The sequence below is a fragment of the Onthophagus taurus genome, chromosome 7, assembly GCF_036711975.1.
Source record: "Onthophagus taurus isolate NC chromosome 7, IU_Otau_3.0, whole genome shotgun sequence".
NCBI classification, from domain to species: domain Eukaryota; kingdom Metazoa; phylum Arthropoda; class Insecta; order Coleoptera; family Scarabaeidae; genus Onthophagus; species Onthophagus taurus.
In genome coordinates this window covers 21,079,169-21,104,168 of record NC_091972.1, presented here as the reverse complement: position 1 = coordinate 21,104,168, position 25,000 = coordinate 21,079,169, and the positions used below count along the sequence as shown (strand labels likewise).

Sequence of the window (25,000 nt, the reverse complement as noted above, 5' to 3'; positions counted from 1 at the left end):
CAGACATAGATGAATGCTCGGAGTCGGCTTATTCGTTTTATTTATTTTTTTTATCTCGTGGCGTGGATTCGAATGGATCCTCTCGTTTATTGTTTAACAACGCAAAAAATATATTTTTTCGAAATAAATAAATCTTCCCGTTTTTTCAATATTTTATTAAAACTGTCGGTTATAGTATGGTCGTGACACATTCTGAAAATACTTGTTTTATGTATAAAAAGAGAACGTGATAAGGTTCAATTAATGTTAATTATGTGAAGGAAAATTATTATTTAACCTAACCAATCGAATATCGTTGGTATTTACACTATATTTAAAGTTTTTATTGCGAGATTTTTTCTAGTAGTGCAAGATTTATGTTCTTCCCAGAGTCGGTTTTATATCGCAGATAAACCTCGTTGGCAAATGCCAAAAAAGGGCATTATTTGTGATTGGGTAGACGTGATGCAACTACCCTGTCACCAATGTACAACGTTCAGTCAGATTTATACTGCAGTAGAACTTTTTTTCGGGGGCTTGAAATTGCACCTCGTTTAATACGGTGACGATTCCGATTTTATAGGTACTTTTTTATTGCAGTTGTGGTGCACGACGTAAAAGCCGTACAAGGAGGAAAAGTTAAACTACCCTGCGATGTGGCGCCATCGTCCCCAGACGATAGAATGCACATAGTCATTTGGTTCAAAGAATTACCCAACGGAAAACAATCCCCGATTTACTCGTAAGTACATCTAAAAATATACTGTAACAAAATCAATTCTTAATTTTGACCCTAACTGAATTTGAGTGGTTCCGCCAATATAATAAAGCATATCAAGTGATCCGACGTCGGGGAGGCAGACGCTCGATTGTCACTTAACCCAGTTATGAGACAAGACGGTCGGATCGTGGAGATGTGGGGTCGGTCTGTCCCCTATCTTTACAGACCCCTAACATTGTGTTATTCGGAATCAATGGCTCGATCGGAATTTAATAACTAACCGGGATTTGACCGGTCACAATAGTGGCGGGGTTCTTATATAGATACGCGGCGACCGGAACGATGATTTACGTTGGGCCATACAGAAAGAGAAAGATCGACTCAATCTAACTCTGCGTCACAATAATGATTGACTTTTGCACGACCTTTCATTCCTTTCTTACAGGTTCGACTCGAGGGAGAAGAACCTCGAAAATGGTCGTCACTGGTGGGACGAGTCGATACTTGGTGAACGATCCACGTTTCGCTATCAAGATAAACCTGCCAAATTGATCCTTAACAGCGCAAAGGACAGCGACGCTGGTATATACCTTTGTCGGGTGGACTTCAAACAAACTCCAACTCGAAATGTCAAAGTAAATCTTACTATAATAAGTAAGTATATTATTCAAAATTTTCAATTCGAATTGAGTTAGTTTTCGTAGAAAATATAAAACCCGTAGTAATTTGTCCCCGTCGGTACTAATTGGAGTAGTACGTATAGGGAGACAGGACGGAAGTGTAGCGATCATCCATTAGAGAGAGGGCCGCGACCGGAAAAACTCGTAAAATCAGGGCCACGGAATCTAATTACTCGAAACGTAGACGAGGGCGACGAGAGCCGCGCAAAATTGTCGCCGTAGTCGTCTGCCGTAAATCAGAATTAACGCCCAGATAAATTCCATCCGGCACTTTGAATCATTTACGTAGTCGATGCCGCACAATGGAACAAAACTGCTCGCCCCGGCTGCCCGTAAAATCTCGGGCGCCCTTTTGAGCTTTTTTCCCGCCGCGGGACGCTCCTCGACACTCCGTTCGGTGCTTAATTTGATAAATGAGATGCTTATCTTGAATGCGCCCGGTTCGTTCGTACTATGGCCCTGTTCCACCAGTTCGTAGGATGAGCGGCCTGGGACCCTTTCGGCATAAAGATTTCGTTCGGGATATGTAAACATTATGGCCACGGCAATTGGGGCCGCTGTTTGTTATTGTCGGCTCTTTTATGGAGAGAATACGTCCCTATTTGTTCTGAATGGTGTCTCCAATCCTATACGAATAATGGCACATATATTTCAAAGATATTTTATTAAATATATTCATTTTTTATTTTTATTTGCCCAAATTAACTATTTATCTTTATATTGAAAGGTTTCGTGTTCGTATTATTTACTCGAAGCTATTAGGTTACAGGTGTCCTTTTATTTATTTAGATCCATTCTAATCCTTAGTCTGTTTCCACGCACATGGCAACCTAAAATTGTTGGAACTATTCTTTCAGGTCCCCTTCATGTGACCCCTGTCATTGATTGTTTTCTCACTGGCGTGCTTTATTGGATTTGTTTTGGGGATAGGACCTTTATCTGAGTCTACCCTTTCAAAATCGTTTCCGATTTCAATAACTGATCCTTTTCTCTTCGATCTTTTGTAAATAACGTTGCTATGAAAATTCCTTACTTTAAATCATATTTGAATTTTCCATATTAAAAAGTAATCATCAAGTTAATGATAAGACTCGGGTATGGATTTTGTACTGACTGTTCGGTGTATAATTTTCAGTCGGTATATTCATGAAATATTTCCTAACTAAGTTAGTTGACCCACATTTGCAAATTTTATTGGTTTACCGTTCGATAAATCAATATTGATGGTTAACTTGTTTGTTTCGTTGTAGTAAAATTAATATACGTTGTTAGGAATAATTAATCGACTAACATCTTAAGTACTTAACTTTCAAGAATTGTTATGCTCATGAAGGACTTGGGAAATGGCGTCGTCGACCAAGTTTCTATTGAACAATGCTGGACAATTATCTTGTTGGCTCATAGTCCTAAAGAATACAAACGAGACGAAATTATTTTCGAGGAGGATTACAAAACCAAGAATAGATCTGATATAGAAGACAACATGCAACCAGAACATTCTGTTTTAGTGCAACATGATTTGATGCAACACAGTTGATTGAAATAGAAACTTTCTATGTTTTTCTTTAGAGTTACATTTTACATGATTTTTAAAAAATGATTGTAGCAAATTGCTAACAGTATAGTCATAAAAATTCTGGTTCTAGTTTCAAAATGTTTGTCTCAAGAACGAATAGAGATTTTCAAATTCGGTTTTGTTCATAAAAAAGTTGAATCTTTCTTCTATATATAATGAGTAACTCATCAAGAAATACCAAGAATTCTATTTTCCAAGATATTTTAAAGAAGATTGTATAAAATTGTTACTTTACAAAATAATTAGGAGAAATAATATATAAAGCTCTTTTGTACTTTCAAAACTGGTCTTTAATGAAATAACAAACATCACTCTTACTAGTTACAGCTAAGAGCCATCTTCAGAGACTAGTTTTTAAACACTTAGTTTTAAAAACTTAGAACGTTCTAAATTTTTTAAAATGTTGACATCTTATAACTTTAAAGAAGTTTAATAATGTAAACTTCATATTTGATGTTTTCTTCATATCTTGAAAAAGTGTTTGACGTTTCGGATGCCATGTTACACCTTCTTCAGAAACAAGTTAAAAGTGACGAAATCGGTTAAAGTTTGATAATAAATACATGAAATAAAGCCTATGTACTATAGGCATTATTTAGATTAATGATAATTAATAATCAATTAACACTAATTACTGTCTAATTGTCTACTAAATTTTTTTGTCAAAACCGGGTAGAGAAGGCTTTATTGAGTTAATTAACATCTTCACATTTTGTTCCTATACCGATGCATCTCTATCGCCTCTCTTATCATCCTCGAGAAATAATGTCCGATTCTTAGAACTGCATGACAGCCTGTAGACTACTGCTCCCTTTAATTTGGTTAGTTTGTTTTTAGCTATTGGAACATCGTTCTGTATTTTGCTGACCATATTGTATCGTACCACGATATCATACTTCTTCTGGCACCTTGCAATCAGTTCCGGCACACCTGAAACATAAGGGAGGCAGATATCCCGCATCGCGTAGCCGTTCCTCTACAGTACATCTAGTAGAAATCTTTCTTATTTCTTTAAATTCTTTTTGTCGTATATCCTTTCACTGACCTCTTCTGTTGTGGATAGTGATGGGATACGCTCCCAGTTCCATGCCCCCATCTATCTTCCTAGTGACCTAGTGATCTAAAAATTCCTGAAAGTCCCTCTTTTGCGCGTTGCCAAATCACGAAAGTGTCATCAAGAGCATGTAAAGCATGTAAAAATTGGCAATCACCTGTGACAGAGGTGATTCCATGGCTGCCTCTTCGCATTGCTCATAGAAGTCTTCCTAAGTCCAGCTACAGTACGTGGCTGATAGGCAGTAACCCTGGAACATACCCCGGCAAGCCCTCCGGGGCTAACTTCATACTTCTGCTTGATTCCACAAATTTCGTAGAATCTCTGACATATGATTCTATTTTACCTGTATAAGGAGACATATTCTTGGCAAGGTGTTCTGCCAGCTGATACGCAAGAGCATTTACGGCACTGACAACAGGGCGTAGTAGGACATTAGGTTTATGGATTTTAAGTAATTCATATATTATAGGGCCTGTACAAACAAACTTCTCTGTTGGTAGAATTCCTATAGATTTTACCAGATATTTCATTTTCCTTATTGTCTTCTCGGTTGGGTCCTTTTTTATTTTCTTATAGGTGGCTGGATCCATAAGGCTTGTCATCTTATCGTCGATTCTTTTCTATCCATGACCACGGTCGCATTTCCTTTGTCTGCTGGTACGACGATGATGTCTGTTTCTTCTCTTATCGTTGCAGTTCCATTCTTTCATTAATTGTTAGGTTTGATTTTGGTGTCTTCGCTGTTTTCAGTAGTCTCGCTATGCCTTGTCGAATTTTTCCTGCTTGGACTGCAGGTATTCTGCGAATAGCCACTTTGAAGATGATTTCTTCTTTCGGAACTTTCTTTGGCGCAACTGCGTAATTTAAGCCTTTGGCGAGTACTCTGTTAATGAGACGCTCGGTTGATGACTAGCGTTTCGATTGGCAAATCGGTGTTCTTCTTCTTGTGGGTGCGGCGGTCCAACGATTCGAACTTCTTAGTTTGCTTATCGTTCGATTTCTTTGAAATTCGCGTTCAGCTTTCTCCATAGTTTATCTTATCTATTTTGTTTTCAATTTTCTCTTGCCATAGAATTGGAAAGTGAGAGGTAGAGTCGTAGTAACCTCCCACGTATTTGCTGCAGATTTTTAAAAGTTTTTTGAATTCTTTCTCGTATCAGCATGTTCTGTCCTAATTAGAATCCTACATGCGGCAGCAGTGTCTATATGGTGCTTTACTTTGAGGGACGTGGGCGTTACCTTCTTCTCTTTGCATCTTCGTAAGGACAAGCTGCTTAATAGGTTGCGTTGTCTAATTCGTAAGTTATCGAAATCCTTGATTTGTTTGTTAATATCCTTCCCATAAAGGTTGATAATATAAGTACGAATGCTTTCATGGTATTTGATTTTGTTCATGAAACAGTAAAGTAAGAAATACCAAGAGAAAATTAGTTACATTTAGAAAGTTTACCGTTTCCATATCAATTTCTGTCTCCAATTTTCCGTCCTATTCCCAGGCTGATTTAAAGTATTGTGAGTTTTGCCTTTTTTTACAAATATAGGGTAGCTGATCCTATGCCTATCCCCCAAACTTGGAGGATTAGGATTTTCTTGCATTTATTTTATTTCCCCATTATCGATGCAATTCCACCTCAAAAATATACAGATTTTGTCACAGTAACTCGAAAGAAGAGACGGTCGTCTTTAAATACGATTAGGGGTACAGCTACAGGCACACTATTAAAAGGAACTATACAGTATGCTCATTTGCACGTCTTTGGTTTACAACCGACCACAAGAAAGAAAGAAATCGAGGAAAAAATATTTATAATAGAAAATGCGAAAAAATTAGGGCTAAAAGACCGGATGAATATGCCTCTTTTAAAATTTCAGTGCCAAATGATTACCTAGAGAAAACAAAACAACCCGAATTAATACCATGTGGAGTACGAGTAAATCGTTTTTTAGAAAGAATCTACAAGAAGAGACAGGAGACTTAACTATTACTCAAAATGAGAAAAGAGAAACGCATACAATACGCTACAAAAAACCAAAACAATTGCAAATAATAAACATTAACATACAAGGATTATCACAAAAAAGAAACTAACTAGAATACCTAGTAGCTAACGAAATACGCGATACAGATTTAATCAGTATAACTGAACACTAGCAGAAAGCAGAAGAGATAACAACAGTAAAATTACCAAATTATAACGTGGCTGCGTATAGTTGCAGAAAAACATACATAAGAGGAGGAGTACTAATAGTTGCAAATAACAGATATAAAACAAAAACAATAAACGTAGAGAAATACAATATCGAAAAATGCTTAGAACTTTGTTCGATTATCTCACAAGTAAACTCAGTTATTGTATCACTTTCCCGCTCGCTTGGAGGTAACATGGAACAGTTCATGATAGTATTAGAGGAAGTAATGCATTATATAAAAGGGAAACATACTAAAAAAAATGTTTCATTATGGGAAACTTTAACATATGTGTACATGAAAAATCGACTGTGAAAGAACAAATATTATCAATAATGTCAGAGCATGGACTTCATACGTGTTTCAATGAACCTTCTAGAGTAGAAGGAGAAAGATGTGTAGAGAACGTCTTTGTGGAAAGATGTGAAGAAATAATTAATAAGAAAACACTAAGCATGCATCTTGGTGATCATAAAGCTCAATTACTAATCATCAATAAATCACCTGAAGGGATGTCGAAAAACTCAAAACACAAATTACAAATAGCGACTGTAGTGATGTACATGATCAAAAGAATAACGCACAAGCTACCTACACCTTTTTCCATCAAATAGAAACCATCAAAAGATAAATAAAAACTCAATTTTGATATGGGAAAACAAAAAACTTAAAACAATGAAAAACTAACTAGACGCAATATATACCATAATTGAGGTAACACGACGGGATCAATACAAAGACATGTATAAAATCCTAAGAATGGATTTCAGAAAACAAACATAAGGGGTAAAAAAGGAAACATTTAAAAATTATATAAACAATTCTGAAAATAAAATAACCGCAGCATGGAAAGTGGTAAGGAAAGAAACAAGACGAAATAAATTAAGGAAAGACATTGAAACAACGTTAAATGCAAACGACCTAAACGATTATTTCATACAAGCAGCTAAATTTGATGTAAATAAATCGGACAAAAGCGGTATTTCTTGATAAAGTCGTAGACATTGATGTCGTAAAAATTATAAATAATCTAAAGAAGTCAAACAGAAAAGACGTCTACGGCATTTAAACCAAACTACTACAAGAAATGGTGCCAATAATAACGAAATATTTATGTGTTGCCATAAACAAATGTATGAGAGAAGGAGTCTTTCCTAATGAATTAAAATTTGCAAAAATAACCACAATAAAAAAAACGGGTAGTAAAAATTATCGAGCAATATCAATATTACCGGTAGTGTCAAAGGTCTTGGAAATAATAATAAAAGAGAACTAATGAAACATCTAATAAATGAAAATATTATAATAGAATACCAACATGGTTACCAAAAAAATAAATCAACAACATCGGCACTGCAAAGCTCAGTTCTGCGACTTAAGTAAGGCGTTGGACTCTGTTAGTCATGATATTCTCTTAAAGAAATGGGAATGGTATCTCTTCGGAGTGGAGAACTATAACAGCGGGTGTACCACAGGGCTCTGTTCTCGGACCCCTACTTTTTCTGCTATACATAAATGACTTGCCAAGCAATACACATGCTGATTCAATGTGTCTCTATGCAGACGACACATCCTTTATTAATTCTGCTACAGAACTTCTGCAGCTGCAACAAAAAATTAATGAAACGTTAGAGCAAGCGAAAAAATGGTTTGACTCAAATAGTTTGCAGTTAAATAAGGAAAAAACGAAAATTCTTACGTTTTACACCAAAATAACAAGGGATGTTAAGGACGAAACCGTGAAATTCCTAGGCATAACACTTTCTTCGACCTTAGCGTGGAAATAACATATAACACAAATAAAACAAAACGTCCTTGTATTGCCTGAGAGTGGTGTCAAGGGTTTTACCGATCAAAGAAACAAACAGTATAGCAATATATGGTATTCTTACATGGGGTGCTTCAAATCATATTGAGGTCATCTTTAAAGCTCAAAGAAAATGTCGAAGAAAAAGTAGTCTAAGTAGTCTAAATGAAAGTTGTCTAACGATTTTCAAGGCATTAAAAATACTAACATGCCATCATGTTTGAATTACATACATACAGAAAAAGAACATGTATCCAAGAACGCAGATACACAAAACTATCACACGTCATGGATGTGACATATTGGGTTGGGACACATAGAGTTTCAAAGTCACAAAATAACTTCCATTATCAATCAGTTAAACTGTACAATGTACTCTCACGAAAATTAAAAGCTTTGACACTGAAAAGTTCAAAAAAATAATGAAAGAAAAATTGTTGCAACATGAGATCTATACAACAAGTGAATATTATGAAAAAATACAGAGTATTAATGTAATATAAAATTTTTTTTTGTATGTATTTTTTTTGTGGACGATTTAAATGTAATAAGGTTACGTTTTTGAATAAAGTATTATTATTATTAATGACATCAGCTCTGTTAAGGCATTCCTATATCTGCCTGCTGGGGACGTGTCCTCAGCTTCGCATGGAATAAAAATCTATTGCACGATATTTACAAGAGAAACAACTTGGGGTTGATGGGGGTATTTACAAAGACTGCTGGATAAAGTATCTGTCAAGCAAATATGGCAAAGTAGAACACCTTCGAAGAGAGGAAGAGGAAGACTAAAGATGTCCTGGGACATTATGATAACCAATATATTAAGAAACATCAAAGTCATACTCGAGTACCTTTAATTATCAAATTTCACAAAGTACTCCACTAGTAGATAGTAAGGTAACTCTACTAGTAGTAGTAAGGAATAAATTTGCCTTTTTTGCAACGTTTCCTTGCCCTCTTATTGGTTGACTTGAGATGTGTCATAGATTTATTTATTCTCAAATAATCTAATTTATAATTATTAAAAATAAATTTTGATATATTTATTAGACTTGTTAAAATAACTTCATAATTTACTCTTTAAAGCGGTAATACCTTATAATAGCCGAGTTGCACTTGAGATAAGACCGCATAACCGATTTCAGTTCCTAATCCGGGGTATATGTAGTCCCCGGATTCGGGCATCAATGAACAGAGGGAGATTACATCTGTTTCTGACCTCCCCAACAGCGGTACTCCGAGCGGTCATCCAAGTAGACTGGCGAGCTTTCGCCAAGTTGTTATGGAAATTGAGAGGAACGCGGTGTGGTAAAGACGCCCTTAACACAAGAGGTCGAAAGGAAGCGGTTCTAAGTCCTAAGGCTCTATAATATGCACCCGTATAGTGGATCGATTTCGATGCGGTAATTACCACGGAGATGGATGGTGGGTGTGGCGTGACGATCTTGACGCATCTCAAATCTCGTACGGATTTCTTATAAGTATAGCTATTTTGTGGTACCAATAGGCGGGTTATTTTTATGTCGACCTGGTATATGCCGGGAGGAGTCCTTTCGCCACGCTAGCAAGCATCCATTATCCCAAATTTACATACAAATTGTGCTGGACTACGTTATGAAACCGAGTAACCCGTTTGCTGCTTACTCCTGAAATATATATCCAGCAAATTCGCAATAATTTTCGTCAAAATTGCACATCCTGGGTAAATAAGGTTTGTGTTATGTGGAATTACATCGTATACGGTAACTTATAATTACTTATGAAATTACATTACCAAGTAATTTATTCATATTGAATAGTTTAATGTTAATTTCTTTATTACTAAGCTACCGATACCTCTTTCAATTTCCGAATACGAAAGAAATGCATAATTCATAGCAATTTTTTTCACCGTTTACTGACAAACTTTATTGAAATAATTCAGCGAGGGAATAATTTATTCATTAATAATTCAGGGCTCAAACTAGAACGTTGCTTCCAGGTCCGCATTAAGGTGCGGATTTGTGTACCTTCCGATTGTGTTACGCATTCAATTGTATCGAAGAATGGGCCCAGATTCGTACGCTTACTTCCCGGAACACCCAAAGAGAATTCCAAAGTTTTCAGCGTTACTTTGAATTATCGATTGGGGTAGGGCGCCGTCGGCCCTGTTAAATAAACCGTCGTTACGAATTCAAATTAAATGTACGATGGAAGAAATAAAATTACGGGACAGGAGTGAAACGCAACGTTGGCTTTAGATAAAACTTTTCAAAAAAAAAAGGAGGAAAGAAAGGGGATATAAAGTCAAAATGAAATGCTTTAAATAAAATTCATTTTCTTTGTCTACATGTAATCGAAAAAATGGAAACCCCTAAATCGGCACATTGGCTTCAATACTAATTTTGCGTCGAGAGACCTGCTAAAATTCGTTTGCCGGCATGAAATGGCAGCTAGTGGGTAATGCCATTTTCTGTAATAAGGACTAAGAGGTCACCCGAGCAACCTACGAGAGGGAAAATCCAGAGCAATTTGGGATAACAACTCCACTGGGCTGGCGGACCGTGACCGTACCGACGCCGACGTGAGCTTCTTTCCTATAGTGCGGCAACTAATTGTACCAGAACGCCCACTACAGCAAATGGAAAAGTTAAAAGTAACCTTTTCTTCAAAGTATACCCTTATGTGATAGAAAAACTATTAGATTGTTTTACTAAAGAACAAAAACGACTTTGGAAATTTGTTACTCATTAAAATTACTCATTAACGAGAAAATATTAAAACTAATAAAACGGTAAAGTTGGTTCGAAGTTCGGAGCAACCTCTATAGGTGTACAGAACATCGACGATTCTTCTTTATCGTTTTAACCGAATTTGCATTCTATAATTAAAGCAGAATCTCGGAGGACTGAACTAGAGCGGCTATGGGCAAAGTTCATAAACGAAATTGAAATATACCGTCAAGCGTTTTATCAAAGGATCCGCCGGAAATTGGTTCGTCATTTGTTTATTGGGAACCAAGTAGCCCCTACTAGAAATACCGTAAATATTAAATTCCTCGAAATTGGTCGAATTTATCGCCTTCGTTGTTTCATAACGTGTACACCGGAATCCTTTATCTTTTCTCTCCCTTTTCATCCCGTTAGATATTGCTCCCGTTTATAATTATTGCCGCTACGTAGGCGGCTGAGTTATATTGCGATAATACAAACACCCTTGCAAATATGTTAACGCGCACGTGTTTGTGAAACGAATAACGTATGAGAAATACGTCTTTACCGGTTAAGTATTTAGGCGTAGTTCCGTTTGATGTTAAGATCGCCCTTTGACGCTCGAAGCATCTGTGTCACATTTTGCACATATCTTGCCATGCAACCGCATTGTAACGCCCCGAGAATTTCATAATAACCTCAACTTTGTTCTAGTCCCACCCGAAAAACTCAGTATTCTAGACGAGAGGGGCTACCACATCCCCAACTACATATTAGGACCTTACAATGAGGGATCTTCCATTAACATCACTTGCGTCGCTACTGGAGGTAAGTTAATTATACGTTATCGTTAACTTTGATGTCTGAAGTGGTTACAGAGGGGGGTCCTCGTTAAAGTTCCGGGACTGTACGTTGTCCTACGTGCAGGTAACAGATTAAATTGTATGTTAACCCGGACGGGGAGTAAATTGAAAATGTCCGCGTTTTAATCTCGGTACGCAGCGAGCGCGAAACTATTTCATTTACACATAATTACTCCTGTTATGTGTACTTACAAGGGAAGTATCAGAACTGTCCCTCACCGATTTCGTTGCAATTAGGTACAGCGATAGTATGGGCCAAAATAAGGTTTATGTATTTTTTATACGTGTTAATAAAGCCCTTGGGGCGTGTTATAAGGGTTGGAAATCGGGGTACCCTTATTGTACGTTTAAAAATATTAATTACGTGTTTTTTCCCATTTACCTCTGACCATCTCTTACTCTTAAGAAGTTACGGGGTGCAATAGTTAACCATTTTATAAGGGTTAAAAGTTTGGAGTAGAATAGTTATTTACGTAACCAGTTATGAAAAGACTAATTTTGTTTGACAAACGTAATATGCGAGTTTTACAAATTACGTGAGATAAACAAAATTAACTGTTTCATAACGTGCTACAAATTTTTATCTAATTCCATTGAAAAAGCAATTTTTGTTCAAAATTTATTCTATTAGTGACAGATGTCAATTTATCAATTTGTAGTTTGGTAATGGAATTCATTACATCACTAGTAATGTAATAAAAACATAATTCATCACTAATTATAAAAAGTGACGTTGCATAACGTCAAAAAGACATGTAAAATTTAATTTCATAATGGAATTAGGTAATAGTATATTAAAAAACTAGTTTCGTAAGACACGCTTAAATTGCACGAATTCAAGTTGAAAAACGAGTGGCAATGCCACGAGGTTTTTAATGAATGAGAGCTTTAAGCCTTATGAAATGTGCTTTTTATGCTATTTTTTATAATTCGCGTTTTTATCCTTTTTTTTTAACAAAAATAAAATAAATTTTGACAATGTAGGGAAATAGGTATGTAGCAGTTGGTAACACCGTAACACTTGAAAATAGAAATTTGACTTGACTATTAGAAATTGTCAAAACACAAAATGTATTCACCTGAAAAAAATGTTTCATGTACACTTCCCGAAATAAGAGGAATTGCTCAGAATTCTATTAAAACACTACTTCTGAGAAGTCCCACGGAAGGTACGAACAACAGTACGCTAAATTTACACGTGGTTCAAATTGTCACATTGACAACTAGAAAAATTAATGACCCAATGTCACCAACTTGAACTGCTTCCATAAAACGTTACTAAAATCTCATTGCTGCATCGGATGCTGTAAGAAGTCTTATTACAGCACCCGTTTGAGTACTGTAATAGGTTTCATTACCATACTCACTTGCTTCGCTCGCTCGTTTTGGCAAAGATTACGTTCGTCAAACAAAATTAGCCGTTTCATATCGTGTTAAGTACAAAATTTTATCTAATTCCATTGACAAAGCAATTTTTGTTCAAAATTTAAAAAAATTTGTAATTAGGTAATGGAAATCATTACATCACTAGTTATAAAAAAAGTGACGTTACATAACGTCAGAAAGACATGTAAAATTTTATTTTCATAATGGAATTAGGTAAAATATATTTCCGCTCATAATTTTGAAACTGCTATACAGAAATGTTGAATACAAATTTAATATTTAAACAACTTTTTGTCCATGTTTAATGAGGTTTACTACCCTTATTCTATTTAAATAACACAAAAGTTAAGATGATCATATTAAATATTTAGTAATAATGGGTAATAATAACGTATTATTGTAATTTCTTTTTGTTTAACTTATTTTTATTCAACGTATTGTTGGCAATAATGAAAATCTTGAAAAAAATGTTTTAAACGCAAAAATTGTTAGATATAACAGCCATATCGTCACAGATATTCCTTGTTGATTTTTCACTCGAAAAACACCTTCACGGGATTTTCAAACTGTTCTAGTTTCTCCTCTCTACAGGGTGTTAAAAAAAGAAAGAAAAATATTTAGAGGTAATAGTATAGACCAATGGTTCCCAACGGGTGGTTTGCGAACCCCCGGGGGTGCGCGAGTTGTTTCAAACGGGTTCGCAATAATAATATTAAATGGCGGAATTTTATAGAAGTAGTGGTAAACTAAAAATTGACTAAATAATAAAACTAAAACATTTAAAACAATTTATCATACATATATTATAAAGTTGCATAGATATAAAAACAGCAATTTATTGCGTGTCATCACCTTTTGCTTCAATTAAAAAATGTATTGTTACCAGAAAAATTATTAACTATAATACCTTTAATATCAAACTAATGTCATCTCTCGTATTGTGTCTGTAATAGTTATTAAACCGTATCTCCGGGTATCGCAGACGAGAATTCCCAGAGATAGTAAAAGATAGAGATGCATGAATAAAGTTTACTATTCTTAGATGTGTGCGCCATCAACACAATAAAGGACGATGATACTGAGAGCTGTAGTGAGCTACCATTTCGGCCGACTAAATACAAAGAAAAATTGATGAAACTGGTAAGAAGAAAAGAAAAACGCGAAAATATGACAGCGACTAATTACAAATGGGTTTTTACTTTACAGGGGAATAATCAGAACCTCGCTTTGTGTAATTTGCAATTAAGTGCTTGCTAACAGCAGTTTAAAACCATCACTTCTTCGTCGACACCTTGAAACCAAACATCCGACATACAAGGATAAACCTGTCGAGTATTTTAGAAGACAATTGGCTGATTATAGAAAGAGTAGTATATTTTCTTTTCTGTCAGCTTCAAAAGAAGATAGTAAAATGGCGCTTGAGGCATCATTTCGAGTAAGCTATAGAATTGCAAAATCTGGATAGGCAAATATAATTGCAGAAAATTTAATTGGACCATGTGCAAAAGATATTGCAAAGTATACGCTTGGAGAAAAGGCATCAACAAATTTGACCTATTTTCTTTATCAAATAATACAGTATCGCGTGGAATTTATGATATGGCAAGTAATGTGGAGAATGAGCTTTTGAAAAGAATTAAATTGAATTATTTTGTGATCCGTATGTTAGATACACTTTTGAGAATTCCATTCAGGAAGATGTGCTTTTATTGCCTTTATTTTGAAAAAATCGTGCAAAATTAATGACAGGAAAATTTTCTGGTTTTGTGGCACTGGTAAAGAACATCAATGAAATAATTGAATTTACACATTGCTGTATACCTGTATTCCTATTGAACCATATCTACTACTTTAAGCGATGCTGTAAAAATTGTAAACTTTATAAAATCGCGATCTACTAATTCTCGTCTATTTCATGCGCTTTGTGAAGACTTTGAGAGTCTTCACGTTTCTTTATTACTTCACGCGGAAATTAGATGGCTTTCCAAAAATTAGATTGTTTGAGTTAAAGTCTGAAGTTCAAGCATTTCTTACAACCACATTTGAACATCCATTTCATTTATGTTTTTGTCTATCTGATATTCTATGGCTGCAAACGCTTACATATTTAGCTGATATATTTTGTAAATTAAATGAATTAAATTTATCACTGCAAGGCACAGATGTCACCATCTTCGGTGTGCTTGATAGAATTGAATCCATGCTAAAAAAGTTTGACTTTTGGATCCAATGTCTGCACATGAATGAGTACGAATGTTTTAGTTCTCTCAACAGCTTTTTATCCGAAAACTCGGTTAAACTTCTCAAATATGTTTAATTAACTTTTTAGGAATACTTCCCTAATAGACGCACTATATCTCTAATAAATAATTGGATATGTAGTCTTTTCCAAAAATATCTAAATTTGGAGATACATATCTCTAACTTTAACCTCTGATAGCTAATTAAAAGCGATTTTTAAAGACCAGCCTTTAACAGACTTTTGACTCAGTATTGGAAATGAATACGCTATTTTGTCAGAGAAAGCTATCAAAGTTACCTTTTTACACAATATATCTATGTGAGAAAGGATTTTCCACATATACTTACTTGAAAGATAAATACAGAACCTGATTTAAGACTGAAACTGTCAGACATTGAGCCTAACTTTGAATTTATGTGTTCTAGCAAATAGGTGCAAGTATTTCATTAAGAGTGTTGTGTCAATTTTATATTTTAATTTTCTTGTATCTATTATTTTAGACCTTATTAATGTAAAGTTTGTGTTTAGATTTTTTACGATTATGTTTTTATTTTTTGTTATGAATTAAGAGTATTGTATCAATTGTCTTATATGATATAATGGTCTTGTATAACATGGAAAATAAAAAAAATTCTACAACATTTTATCTTTTCTTACCTGTAAGTAACAACTATATAAGGGTTCGCAAGATAAGAAAGGTTGGGAAACACTGGTATAGACCAAAATAAACAAAAATATCTTAATAAACATGGGTCCGCAAATGCACAGCTCCGATATTTGGAAAATACACATTTTGTAGCCAATTTCTCATGCGGGCAGAAGTTAATTTACCAGACTGTGATGCCAAAACGAATACGTTATCTGCTTTGAACATTATATTTAGTACCGTCGGTCTATACGTGCCAGAGGATTCCTTTAATACAATTAAGAGAAGAGAAAGTGGTTTTCAATCTGCCGATATTGAATATTTAGTTATACGTTGTTGATGACACGACTGACCACACTTTCCATAGTTTTTATCCTCACATCGGTTATTGTTCTTCCTTGAACATGGATAAAAAGTTCTTTAAAAAAAGACAATTTGTATATAAAATAGAAAATATATTTTCTACTCCATACTTCAAACCCTTATAAGTCCTTTCAAAAGTACTACTTAACGTATAATGAAATCATCGTGCTAAATTGCACCAAAATTGAAAAGGAATTCTCCCAAAAAGTTTAATTTTGGGAGTGCCACCCCTAAATGTCGTGCAGGGCCTATATTACTGTATAGATCTTAATTTGCAACTAATTTAGGAGTTTAAAAAAAAAAAATGTTCAAAAGCGTAACAGTTTTATCACATCATTCTTACGGAGAAGGGTTATTTGGGTTGTAAGAGTTGATCAGAGGCAAATCGGAAAAAACACGTAATTAATATTTTTAAATGTACTTAATGCCGTAAAAATCGACTGAGTAGTATTTAAATTATTCCAAAAAACTAAGGGCAGTTTACCCCCTGAAGCCTTCAGACATATATGTGTGATATATCAAAGAAAAGCTACTTAAAAATGAATATCAATTTACATTTATCACATTTCGATAGCTATTTTTGTCTTCAAGCTATAAGTGAATATATACCGTTTGCCCCGATTTTCAACCCTTATAACTCGCAACAGGGTCTTTATTAGCACGTATAAAAAACGCTGTATCTAATTGCAACGAAATCGGTGAGGGGTCGCACTGATACTTATTATTATACTTATATTACCTTATCAGTAAATAAATTTCTTATACTTGAAGAGTATTGTTTAGAGTAGCGGTTATGAATTGTGTATGTATCTGTATATAGGTCGACCGCCTCCAGAAGTGACATGGTGGTTGGAGAATACAAGACTTGATACGACGTTCGAGCATTTATCCGAACGCCGGGTGAGAAACATTCTGCATCTAGAGAAGCTCGAAAGGAAGCATCTGCATAATGTGTTCACATGTCAAGCGGCCAACAATCAGCTGATGACGCCAATTTCGAGCTCCGTTTCCCTCGACTTGAACCGTAAGTTGCCCCACTTAATCAGTTGTCACTAATTGACGTGTCGGATTTATCACCGCGCGTTGCCATCATCGTCTACTAGTGCGTGGCATCTCTCATATGTTTATACGTAAATATAAACATAGGATTTGCAGTGATTAGAGTAGATCATTAGATTAAATTAAAAGCAATGTATCGTCAAAGGGCGATGTTTGATGGTAGCAAGTGATGCGCCGTATCGATAGCATACGCGATTAACGTTTACGGTTCGATTTTGATTAGACTCTGTTATGTATGCAAATGTTAGGCAAAACCATAGTTCTGGTAATTATTTTGTCTCGGCATCGATTGATCGGGTAAAGCGCGTGTCGCGCTAGCCCCTAACGGCGCGAACGTTCATTTGCGGTCAAATTATGCGTAATTGTACGGATCGCTTACTATTTAATAAACTAAATAGATGGTATTCGCTCCCAATGCGGTTTCGAATGCGATTGTATCACGTGATTATTTGTCAATCCATAAAACTAGGTTGCAGCCAGACGGCCGCGAAATTACAACCCGCGACACATGATTGGAATGATGATTGCGAACACCCAAAATCACTAATGGTAGTTTTTGCTATTTTTTATCTAGGTACAGCGATGAATTTACATCCGAATAAAAAAAACTGAAGTATTATGAAAATACATTTTAGCGTTAATTTGAAATAAACATCTGATGGATTTTAGCTCTTACAACCGGAAGTGCAATATTGTTTTGTTTCACGATAATTCCGTGTATCATGAACAATATCCATTTGCAGTTTCCGTTAGGTGGGGCGATTACGATCAGTGCAGAGGTTCCATAATCGCCACCATAATTTCTGGTGAGCGGTCTTAATGGTTGTTGTGTAAAGTGTTTGTATGCCAAGGGGTGATTACTATCTAACCATTTGTACATAACACGATATAATAATTAAGTTTATTTTCTTTAATAGAACAAATTTATTGGTATAATTAGTATCAAACTATAGGATGCAAATCTCATTGCAATAAAAATTAATTAATTAATTTAATAATAATTAAGTTATTAAATTATCCTTCAGAGTCGTCAAAATCCCATGGGAATATTCAATTCATGGATTTATAAAATTAATTTTGATAAAGTTATACATTCTTGATTTCAAAATAAATATGAAATTTGGACTCCATGGGTAATTTTTATTCGAAATGGTCCAAAAATCTAATGGAAATTGTTAAATTATGGGCATAAAAAATTAAATGTGTCCATCATTATAGAAATTGTACGGTAAGTTCCAAACTATGCCAGTTTCGGTCAATTTATTCTTGATTTCAGAATAAATAGCAAAGTTGCATTCTACAAACAATTTTCATTCAAAATCGTTGAAAAATGCGATGAAAACTTTCAAATTATGGGTATACAAAATTGATTGTATCCTTAAATTTAGAATACCTTTAATTCTACGTTAAGTTGCAAATGGTGCCAGTTTTATCCAAGTTTTCCGTTTTGGATTTTAAAATTTGTATTCCACAAACAATTTTCAATCAGAATTGTCAAAAAATCCCATGGAAATATTTAAATAATGGGCAGAAAAACTTAAATGTATTCATCACATATAGATTGTAGGTTAAGTTCCACACTATACCAGTTTTGACCATATTTATCCAATGCAGACTTAACGCTACTTATCTCTATACTAAGTTGTACCCTTGAGGGCCTTCAAAGTTGGGTCTTAAATTTACCGAGGGTATTAATTGGTAACAAGTTGACACCATTATGAGGCATTTCAAAGGGTTGATTAAGGGTGATGGTCCTCTAAATTTTGATAGATTTTTTTAACCTTTTGGTGGATTTAATACATTATTACCTCATTTCATGTGGAATTTAAAATCTGTCAAAATTTAAGGGTACCATCGCCCTTAATCAATCCTATGAAATGCCGCAATTGAGTTTAATTTGCTACCAATTAATACCCTTGGTACACTCATAACGAATACCAAATTTGGTTTTTCTAGCTTAATGTATTACGAAGATATTGAACTTTTTAAAAATTTAAGGCCCATAATTCCTCAGATATACAACTTAGTATAGGGGTAAGTTACGTTAAATCATCTTAATTTATTGTCCTCTACATGTCCCTGCTCTGTGTCAGTTCTTATGTGAATCATCCTGTATAGACAAAATAAATACCAAATTTATATTCTACAGGTAATTTTCGTCCATAATCATGGACGATTACGGTATTATTATTCCAATTATGGACATAAAACTTAATTGCATTCATCATAAAGGGATTCTACGTTAAATTCCAAATGGTATCAGTTTTGGCAAATTTATATTAAACTAAAACTAGAACTAACAGTAGACCTAGAAGCTTTCGGGTTAAGCCGTGCGTTAAGTTCGAAGTGACGAAATCGGAAGTTTGATAATAAATACAGGAAAAGATAATTAATAACTAATTAATGTCAACTAAGTGGCTGTTGTCAAATACGAGTCATAGAATTCTTCCTACCAGCTAAAAAAAATATGTCGATGATAGGCAGTACTTCACCAGCTCTGGGACATAATCTGGTAAACCCTCCGGGATGAGTTTCTCGCGAGGGTCATCCACGGCAGTTTTGACAGGTACTCTGGTGAATAGAGATTCCACGTCGAACTACTTACCCGAATATTCTGGGAAAACTTCATACTCCTGATTGATTCCACAAAATGTGTAGAATCGCTGACGTATGATTCTGTTTCGCTGATAGGTAGGAAAAGTTATGGCACCGATAATAGGGTGTAGTGGGACATCAGGTTTATGGATTTTAGGTAATCCATATATTTTTGCAGTACTGGGGCAGGTACGAATAAACTGCTATGTTGTTCAGTTGGGTTTCTTGTAGATTTTACCAATACTTTCATTTTCCTTACTGTCTTCATGGTCAGGTGGCTGGATCCAAAAGGCTCGTCATCTTATCGTAATCTTTTCTGTCCGTGACCACGGTCGCATTCCCTTTGTCTGCTGCTAGGACGATAATGTCTGTTTTTCCCTTATTGTCTGCAATGCCCTTCTTTCGTTTATTGTTATCTATGTCTTGTCGAATTTGTTCTGCTTTTAGTACAGGTATTCTGCGAATAATCACTTCCACTTCAGAGATGATTTCTTCTTTTGGAAGCTTCTTTGGAGCGAAGTGACTGTATAATTTAAGCCTGTGGCGAGTACTGTAGTTTCCTCATCTGTTAATGGAATGCTTAATCGGTTGAAGACGACCGTTTTGCTTGGTAAATCATTATTATTTTCTTGTGGGTGCGGCGGACCAACGTTTCGTCGACCTTCCTGTCCCGACTTCCTTGGAATTCACGTTCAGCCGTCTCCATGGTTATGCTATCCATTTTGTTCCAGTCTTCTCTTGCCAGAGAATTGGAGAATGAGAGGTGGAATCGAAGTAATCTCTCACTTATTTACTGCCGATCTTTAAAAGTTTGGTGAATCTATCTTGTATCAGTGCCTAGTCCATCCTAATCAGGATCTTACGTTTGGCGGTTTCATTTTGGGGAAGGTTGGCTTTACCTTCTTCTCTCTGCAACGTCGTAGGAAGGTCAAGATGCTTAATTGCAAATTTGTATTCTACAAGTAAATCTCATTCAGAATCGTCAAGAAATCACATAGGAATATTCATTACGGTCATCAAAAAATTAATTAGATTCATCATAAAGGTATTCTACGTTTTATTGCCAATGGTACCAAATTACTGGGTTATATTGCCAAGTAATTTTCATTCAGAATCGTCCAGAAATTGGATGGCAATATTTCGATTACGTACATAAAAAATGAAATGTATTCATCGTATAGAGATTGGACGTTAAGTTCCAAATTATAGCAGTTTTGACTGAATAAATAGCATTAAAATAAATAGCAAATCTGTATTTCACACGAAACATTCGTTCAGAATCATGCAATAATCCATAGGAATATATAAATTATGAAGAAAAAACAGTTAAATGTATCCATCATAAAGAGATCATACGTTAAATTTCAACGATACCAATTTTGGCCAAGTTATCTATTCTGGATTGAAAATAAATAGGAAATTTGCATTCCACGGACAATCTTCAGTCAGAATTGTCAAAAAATCCCATGGGAATATTCAAATTACGGATATAACAAAATTAAATATAGCCATCAGCGTAATCGTCTGTATCTACACTTCGGCACCTGAGAATTATTTTGAACCATATCCAAAACACAATCTTACTATGTGCATTGTATCAGGTATTGTACCAATGATAACAGAGCATGCAACCACGTGAAGTAGGCCTTCTTGACACCAGTCTTAACATAAATTTAGACATAGCCTGTAGTCACAACCACGATCTGCTAACTGTTAACTCTAAATTACTGCTTCGTAGACGTAAATGACTTGGTTCAAAATAATTGTCAGGTGACGACTTATAAATTTGCTTGATTCATTCAGTTCTTTCGGTACGAATTTATCTTGAAACAGAATTATCAAAGTCTTCAACTTAGTATTTACTTTAATCACTCAAAATAATCATATCGTGACTCGATTAAAGCTCATGGTTTGTCAAGAAAGCATATGATATTGCGAGATATTGCGTTGATATTGCCACACAATGTCGATGATACACACATTGAGTCAACTTTTCAAATATCTTATAAGGTAGGTGAGATGAAGACCATTAAAATGCGAATAGCCGCACCAGCTATTCGCAATCTCCCCATGAATTACTTTACTGCTATTCAATGCGAATGAATGAATGAAATAGATTTCCTTTTGATATGGTGTTCAATTAGGAAAATGACTTAGACAACGTGATAACTTCTGTGGTTAATTTGCATCGTAAATCACCTACAGTCTGTAGTGACCAAACATTTTTCTCAATGAAAAGAAAACCTTAGTCGGGCGTTCGATCTATTCCCTTGACGGTCTTTTCGTCTGTGAGCGCCCTCCCTTTAATCAGTATGCGGGTTTGAACGACTCGGTTCATTATTCGCTTTGCGTTCAATTCTCCGGTCGCCCAACGATAATAAATCTTTATCGAGTTCTGTGGGAGTGATACGTAGCCCGCTTTTTAATTCAGCACGTATCGCGACAATTTTTTACAACATCCTGCTCGGTGTTATGGTATCACAATATCCTCACACTCGTTGTAATTTAGTGCGACGATACAATCACGGTTTATGAATTGCACTCTGCATTGAAACATTCAATGAAACCGTCGGCCCAGGTAAAGTACACCTGATATGCAATGTTTTAATCGAACAGTATTACCGTCACCGTAGTGTTTAGTATTTACCGTTGCGCGTTCGCAATTGACGTTCACGGTTTTGGAAAATTCAGATTTAAAAGGTATCATAAAGAGAACCCAGGATTGTATCGACCAGATAAAAAACAATTACGAGGTACGAAGTGGATATCCGATTATCGTTGGTTCGCGGCCGATAATCCCCTTGTGGCCCTCCATTTTCCTCTTTGTCTACTCTCCGTAAAAACTCGAAATAAATTTCACTTAATCGACCGAGACTACTATCAACAGACAGCGTGCGCTTCCCCTAAGCCCACTCCATTACTCACAAAATAATCCATTTTTTACACAGATATATGTGCCATCATCGTCACTCCCAAAAAATTTAGGACCACTGTCTTTTAAACATGACCGTGTTTTTCCAACCGTTAATAAGGGAAAAATGAAGCTTTTTCTAGAATAAAGTCGGACGAAATTTTATTACCTAGTCCCGTTTGTTCGTGCACGCGAGGATTCCTTCCTTTTGGTTCTTTGCACCACAATTTCCAAACAACAGGGTTTACCTTGCGACACAAAAGGAAACAAATATACATGAAGCTTGCTGGTTTCGAGTTATATTTGAGTAAATGTAAGTCTGTATGCAAATATGTACCTTACTTACTATCACATCTATTCTAAAACTTAAAAAAAAACTTTTTAATTTATTTTTAATAATTTGTATTTAATTTCATATAATTCATAACTTTTTAGCACAAAAAATGTGTTATTCACGAAGAATTTAAAAAAGCTTAGAATTCAATTTCATTGTTCTGCCACTGCACCGGATATAGCCAAAATAGACAAATTAATTAAACACGGACAAGCTCGGAAGAACGAGATTAATTTAATCCCGCAGTAATTAATCTAAGAAATAGACGTCAAAAGTTTGAATGTATGCAACGTCCACCAAGGTTAATTACCAGAGCCGTTTTCCGGTTTGACGTAATTCTGGCCGTCGGGGATGCGAGCAAGAAGTCGCTATATAGGATGTGGAAAGCTCGAGGACCCCCGTTGCCAGAGCTTTGTCTCAGGCGCCGTGTTTATTCTGTCGGAACTTTAAGCCGTTTCATTAAAACTTTTCCCCTTTGAAGACGTGAACTGAGGCACAACTTTAATGAAGCATATGCTAATAAGAATACGTGTGCCACCCACGACGGCCGACGTGTTTATGGTCTTGAAAAGCAGTAGCGTTATTATGACTCGCATTGTAAATTTGAAACTAGCACCTTCGTGGAAGAGGTGATACTTCGCTATAAACTTCTTCTCAAGTGGGTGCTTATTGCTGTTAGGAATATTCAGGAAGATATCGTCTTAGATTTGCTTATGTTAAATGCATTAAGATGGTGGCTCAATCCAACAATATAGATGTCATTGTGTAATTGCTCTGGGCCCGTTATACAGCTCCTACGGGTATCGTTACGGAAGACTTCGCCACCGATCATCACGAATGCGAACGGGAAAACAAGGGAACCATCAGAAGTGTCCCACCATCTTCGTGCCTTCTCGAGGATATATTAAACGGTTTGAGGATAGTGCATCTCCAATCCTATGCAGTTGCCTTAATAAAAGATGCCGCCGCACCGAATTTATTTTCGCTTTAAGGAAATTGCTTCCTGGCAATTCCGTTCCGTAGCTATTGTTTAGAGGCGACGTCGTCGTCCAAATTTTCATAGAAGTGAACAATATGATGTGAATTCGTTTCATATACAATTCTTTCGGAAATTTTCCAATTTTAAGGAAGATATGAAGGATTTTCAATTTATAAGAAATATTTTTCTAATTAATTAATAAAAGTTATATTCAGAAATTTTAAATAAATTAAATAAGAATTATGGAGAATCAGAAATGTTATAGAAACGTTTGATTGTTTATAATTGGATTTTAATTTATACCGTCATCTCCTTAAAATATATGTTTGTAGGAAATATAGGATGCAAATAAAGAACTACAAATGTGGACAATGTGCTTAGACCGTTCTTCCCTCGTCTCTTAGGTATCGCTTTATGAATCACACAATTGATGGATCTAATCATTTGTTTGGTAAGATTACTTACCTGAATGTTCCATGTCTCATAGACGTCTACTTGTGGAAGTACTCTACTTTCTTTTCTACCACTCTGCATTAATTAACAACTTTAGGCAAAGCTGTGATCAATGATGAAAAGTCATTAAGGTGAAATCTCTTCAATTAAGAAGTCCAATAATTTGGCCAATTGGTACATTAATAAGTCATTTTTTCTGGAAAAGTCAGAAATCAACTTAAGAGACATAACGTCACAATGTTTTATGTATAAACATTCAAGGTATTGAAAAAAAGATAGATAGCTCAAAAGTTGTATTACATCAACATGATATAAAAATTTTATATGTAAGTGAACATTGGTTAAGAAAATATAAACTTAATCTACTAGCATTAAATAATTACTCCCTTGCAACATCGTTTAGTAGATCTTTCTTTGAGAGGGGTATGGTCGGAATATACGTTTATAACGATTTAAAATATATTTCCT

General features: G+C 35.3%; 1 protein-coding gene across 6 annotated transcripts in view; it reads left to right on the top strand.

Moving 5' to 3' along the window:
• LOC111424670 (nephrin-like) overlaps positions 1 to 25,000 on the top strand; it is a 365,438-nt gene that overhangs the window by 166,274 nt on the left and 174,164 nt on the right. For all 6 annotated transcript variants that reach the window (XM_023058294.2, XM_023058296.2, XM_023058293.2 and 3 more), the window contains 4 exons: positions 580 to 721; positions 1,146 to 1,354; positions 11,416 to 11,529; positions 17,022 to 17,225. In XM_023058294.2, the coding sequence (XP_022914062.2) occupies positions 580 to 721; positions 1,146 to 1,354; positions 11,416 to 11,529; positions 17,022 to 17,225 (669 nt within the window). The remainder of the gene's footprint in view (positions 1 to 579; positions 722 to 1,145; positions 1,355 to 11,415; positions 11,530 to 17,021; positions 17,226 to 25,000) is intronic.